General features: G+C 34.7%; 1 protein-coding gene across 3 annotated transcripts in view; it reads right to left on the minus strand.

Moving 5' to 3' along the window:
• Positions 1-6119, minus strand: part of PAPOLA (poly(A) polymerase alpha) — a 60723-nt gene that overhangs the window by 42662 nt on the left and 11942 nt on the right. For all 3 annotated transcript variants that reach the window (XM_023536636.1, XM_011370200.2, XM_011370201.2), the window contains exons 2-3: positions 967-1140; positions 465-531 (exon numbers count right to left, since the gene is read on the minus strand). In XM_023536636.1, coding sequence (XP_023392404.1) covers positions 465-531; positions 967-1140 — 241 coding nt within the window. The remainder of the gene's footprint in view (positions 1-464; positions 532-966; positions 1141-6119) is intronic.

Consider the following 6119-nt stretch of genomic DNA (forward strand, 5'->3'; position numbering starts at 1 on the left):
TGTATGACTTTTCATAATAAAGTATTAGGAACTCAGAGAATGTTATTATAAAAAACTAAATAGAAGAGTTAGAGAGTTTAATACCTGAAAACCTAAAAAATACTCATTGTTGTAGGATTTCTTAAAAGGTAACAAGATTCTCTAACATACATTTTTAAATCACCTTTCCAGAGAAATATTTACTATTTCAATAAAGAGTACCAAGTAATTACTGAGTTTCAGCTTTGAAATGTTGCAACCAAAAAGCACTTATAAAAATCACTGAATTCAGTTGTTTTTCCTGCTTTAAAAATAAGCAGAAACAAAATATAAATTATGTTATCCATAGTCTAAAATGGACTCTGCATTAAAGATTCTAAATCTACTCAAAAAAGAATAGGTTCGATATGACAGGTTATCAACCAGCAATGACTGTTGCTACGTTCAGCTGGCAAATTATTTCACATACAAATAAGTCATCTTACCTTGCTTTCACTGATTTCTCGTATCCACTCTTTTACAAGGTTATTTAATTTTCCCAAAATTAAAATCCTGTTGATAGAGCGAATATCAATAATGATGTTGTTATTCCAAATCATTACTTATTAAAATGAAAAAGGTTTTAAGAGGTGGCTTCTTAAATTTTAAAGTTTTCAAGTTATCAGAAAGAAAGTATGTAGTACTTAGCTATCATAGGCACTGTTACATTGTGTAGGCATTCCTTTAGCTGAGTAAAGCATTCCCCTTTCTCTTGACAATTCTGTACTATAATAACCAAAAGCATCAAACAAAATTAAGGGAATAGAACTCTTACGTAAGAAAAGGCTTTTCTAAGTATCAATCTTATCTGAAACAGACATAGATTTGGCAGAATTCTAACTTTCTGAGTAGAAAATGCCTCAAAATTAGCTTATTGTTTTTCTACACACACACACACACACACACACACACACACACACGTTTATGTGTATACACACACACACTTACCTGCGCTGCAGTTCCTCTTCCTCTTCAAAAACCCCAAAGGGCTTCAGAGTCTCAATTAGTTTCTGTGTAAGCAGGCAATCAGTCTCCTTGGGGGCTGCTAAGCTGATAGGAGAGGTAATGCCATAGTGCTTCTGTGGCGGCTGTGTTTGTTGTGATCCCTGCGTTGTAACTGGACTACAAATGGAATTGGGTAAAATTACTGCCAAAAATTTCTACAATTTGAAACAAATAAGCATGACTAGAAAAACTGCTTTAGTAAAACACATTTCTAAACATAGTTGGTGTCCTGCCATACCCCAAAAAACTTTACTTTGAAAAGACATTTTGTATGTATTACAAAAAAAGTAACCAAAAGCAAGTGACTAAATGAAAATACTATTTCTCCTCCTACTCCAAGGACTCAACTTTATCACTACCCAAATATCTAAAACTGTAAGAATCCAGATCAAATACACTACCGGAGAAAATGCGATCCAGAATAAAAGTGAACTGAGAAAATGTTACTTCTTGAAAAGGAGTCAAATATCTGTTACATTGTTCTTTCTAAAGCAATGAAAAACATACAAACAAACAAACAAACAAAACCCACTATTTACCAATACAAGAGATACCCAAAATGTAACTTAACATCTGACTCACAATGACTAAAACTCAGATCACAGAGCATATGACAAACATAACAAACATAATTTGGGGGGGAGGGAGAATTATACTCACACTAAGCGTGTTACAGATTTTTAGTAAGAGATTTACACTTCAACAATGATGCTAGTCTGAAAGTTTTTTCCATTTTAAGAGAAATTTAGATTTTTACAATCAAAAAGATTGTAACTGGTATACAGGCATGGCATGCTTTAAACACTTTAGGAAATTAATTTGACTTGTTTTCTAGTGAAAACAATTCTTGGTTTTTATCCATGCTATTAAAATACTTAACTTTTTAAGTTAGTGGACAAGGATTCTAAAGATAAGTAGCACAATTATTATTTTAAAACTAACAAGCCAAATAACAGACAAAACCAGGTAGGAGCTAAGGGAAGAACCTAACATCTGGATCAGTTATATCCCCCAAATTCTGTTCCTTAATAAATTAAGTGTTTATTTTACATACTCTTTTTTCTTAAGTTCTAAATACACTTTTCTTTTTTAAATTAACCCATTTCCCATTTGCCACGAGAATACTTGCCGGCGCTGCTTATGACTGCAGTGTTTACCCCGAGATAACTCACGGATTACAACCCTAACCTTATCTCCAAAGTTTGCCATGAAATATTTTACTTTTACTATTATTTCCACATTGCTGTAATCAATAGTCTTTGGAAACAAATGACACCATTCTATTAACAGCATTCTGTTTTTAGTGGTGGTATTTCCATTTACAAAATACAGTAATTCTCGATCACTGAGAATGTCAAATCCTAGAAAACATGGCATTCCTACGCCTGATGTTAAATTAACGCTAGCAGCAAGCTTCCCCTCCCCCCGCCCCCCGAACGAGAAAAGGGTAAAAGTGCAATAATCTACTTAAGCAATAATATGCCAAATCCAAGAACCCTATGCAGGTAAATCCCATTATGCATTTACTATACCTATCCCCTGGGTCCTGGTTTCATATTGTGACTGCTGAACTGTGTTTTGCATTTTGTTTTCCGGTATCAATAGAGACCTAAGAATGTCAGGTAGTCCATACTGCTTCTTACTAATCAGCCACTGGACTATTTATATCATCTAATCAATGTTTCCTCGTCTAGTTTTGCATTGTCTCAATTTTAACACAGACTTTACAGTAACATTTACTAAATAAATATCAGATTTATTATCTCTTACAGCAGCTAATTCATGTCAGATCACTTCCCCCTATTCCTTTAATCTAAATTGCATAGCTACACAAGGCTGGGATGTTAATTCACAGAGCTGGAGATCCACATAAGCACTAAATGCTATCTAAAAACTCTTACATTAACGTTCTACTTTTCAAATTTATGCATCTCATCTGGTTAAAACATACAAATTAAGTGCAAGTGCATTCATAATGTCTGAGCTGAGGTATTTTCATCAATCAAAAGTTATCAGGTTCCATAAAACTGACATCAAAAAAATGGCCCTCAAAACTGCCTAGTCATTTCAGACTGCTCCTTGACACCATACTCTTTTTTCAGACGAATTGGAATTAAATGAAAAAAAGTACACTTACCAAATATCCTAGATTAATTACATTTTCTTGTATTGTTCACTGCTTCATGAGTTTCTCCAAGTAAACTACGACCCTTCATGACTATCTCAGGATTATAAATACTTATATAAATGATTTTTTAACTTGAGTAGAGCCAGAAATGAAAACAAGTGTAAAGTTCATTCTACGTAGAGTTGGTTCAAGCAAGAAGAGCTTTCAAAGTGTAAACTGAATTCATGTTTTTGTTACTAGAGCAAAGGGATGATTAGAGAGAATACATGTTTCATGAGAAATTGTATCTTTGTGTATATTAGATCTAGTGCTGTTCATTGTCTTTTGTGTTTTGTATTGCCTTCTACTTGTAAATTGGACTGGATCCTGAATTCTGGTTTCCTCTAATATCTGGCTATGATTCTCCAATGTATTTCCACCTTTTCTCCTAATCTTTGGACTAGGAATCACTGAGGACTAAAACTGCCTTTTTTTTTTTCAAAGCCATGCAAGCTAAAGATGAACAACTTGACATAAAATCTAGAAAACTGCCACAACAGCTCATGGTTAAACAATCTCAGTGACTGATGCTATGTAAGCCACGCAGGAAGTTTACCTTAGCACTTGATGACATCATCAGGGACATTTCAAACTACAAAAGATGCCTCTAGTCTTACATCTAGAAATCTTGACAGCCTTACAAACTCAGAAGCTGGTTTATAATTTGCTGATTATTAAACTTTGTTCTTTTGTTTTCATAGACATATCTTTTATTAAATACTTAATATTATGGAAGTTAACCTATACAGTCAGCCGTTTGGCCTATTCTACTATTCAAGCTCTAAGACTCCAACAGACCACCTTAGAGTCCTTGGCACAGGGTCCTAGAAATGAGGATTCCTTTAAAGTCCTTGCTGGCGAAACAAGGTGTCTTATACAGTAGCTAACACACTATGCTACACCTACATTACACCTCTGGGAAGTTGAGACTTAGATAAAAAGAATCATGAAGAAAGCTACTTAGCTACAAGTTGTGAGAAAGACCCATTAGATCTTCTGGCTACCTTCTGAAAAAGAAAGCCATGTTTATGATTACAGGATAGAATATATTGATAATCTTTATCAAACTGTGTTTTCTGTTAAGAGACTATCTTTTTGACTAAATATCTCATCTTCAAGACTGAAAGCAGGGCTCCCAGAGAAAAAGCAAACATAGTTAAGAGTATTCATGGTAAACCCGGAACTAAAGAATATTTTCAACTGGATGTAAGAAAGTAGCCAGAGTGGTCATTGCCCCTATTCCTTCAAGATTGAGGAATGATCAAAAGAAAGAGAGGACTCATAATCGCACCCAGATTTTGCTTACAGCTTTTTCTTAGATTCGAGCTAGTTTTGCCTAGGTAATGGCATTGTGACGCACTTGCTTTTTTTCCACCCTTATCCTTCCACCTTTGTATGCCCACTCCCTTAACCATTAAACCTTAAGACATAAGCTTCCAGCCAGTGTCAAATCTTTTAAGAATAAAGCCTCAGGTCTCTGATCATGAGGACAGTAAGTTTCCCTTCAACTAAGGATAACGTCTGGTTTTAGGTGTGTTTCAGCCCCCGGTCCACAGTGGCAGAACAGCCCCACCAACCGCAGAACCAGAAGGTCTGATGATGCCATAGCTGAATCTAGAACCAGATCAATTACCCCAGCCGCCTCCAATCAGTAGCCCATGACCCCAACTCCCTTAGTTTCCATGACCAAGGATTTTTCCCCTATATAATCTATCCCCTGGAGTCACACGAGGAGACAGGTTTTTGAGAAGGATAGCTCACCTGTATCTCAGGGACTTCCAAGTCTCTAAAATAAACCCTTACTTTCTTTGATGCAAAACCTGTACTCATCTCATTGACTTAGACACGCACAGGGAGACAGACCCCTTTGCTCTGGTAAGTTTCCTAATTTCGAGTAATAAATCTCTACTTAATTGTTTTGTTTTTGTTTGTTCTGAGCAAGTAATAGGTTTTCCTTCATTCTTTTACTTTCTAAAGGGGTTAAATTCATTACCAGTTGAGTTTAGATCAACAACAAAATGAGTACCCATTCTCTATGGGGTTAAGATTCCTCGCTTATATATCTCATTTTTACCTCTCTCAGATATGCATTTTTCACTGTCACATTAAAAAAACTTGTAAAAGCTCATCTACTTCAACTATATTACCAGACCATTAAGAAAGACTCAGGTTTCTAAATTCACACCAAGCTTGCTCACCCTAATTTGAGAAATGCTGCCATCTACATCAGTTTCCATGTTAACCTTTTGATGGGGAAACTAATCATATAAATGCAAGTCACAAATTTTTATTTACTTTATTCAAAATGTAGTCACATCATCTATGATAAAACCACATTTATTTATCCCATCTAATTCAAGAAAGGATATATACAACACATATTTATATGTATACACGTAGAACATATATCTAATTCAAGTATACATATAGAGCATGTTAATTCAAGTGAGAACATGTATAAAATAATTAAAAATAAATCACAACCAAAAGAAAGAAACAAATACATATTTTGAAAGTTACGAGATACCTGTGCCTCCAATAAAAATGGCTTAATCTTAGCTAAGTGGCAGGGCTTGGAATTCCAGGCTGCCAGATGCTTTGGATTTCCAGTGTCCCAGTAGAAACATTAACCATGATTATACTTTAAATGGAGTAAGTTTTTCCATTTAATGTTAATGTTAGAAATTAAGTAGAGTGATAAAACAATTTAAGGATCTTTATGTTGCTATTCTGTTTCTAACAAACACACTCCAAATTGGGTAATTTGAAGGATTCTGCTTTACTCTTTCTTGGAACCGTATTATCAGAGAGCTGTCAATCTCAAGAATGTAAAGCTCTTCCTCACATTCTGGAACTAATACATTAGACATATATTGTCTAATGTCTAATGTATTAGTTCTATGTCTATCACGTTCTAGAGACATTTTTT

Source organism: Pteropus vampyrus, unplaced genomic scaffold (genome assembly GCF_000151845.1).
Source record: "Pteropus vampyrus isolate Shadow unplaced genomic scaffold, Pvam_2.0 Scaffold164, whole genome shotgun sequence".
NCBI lineage: Eukaryota > Metazoa > Chordata > Mammalia > Chiroptera > Pteropodidae > Pteropus > Pteropus vampyrus.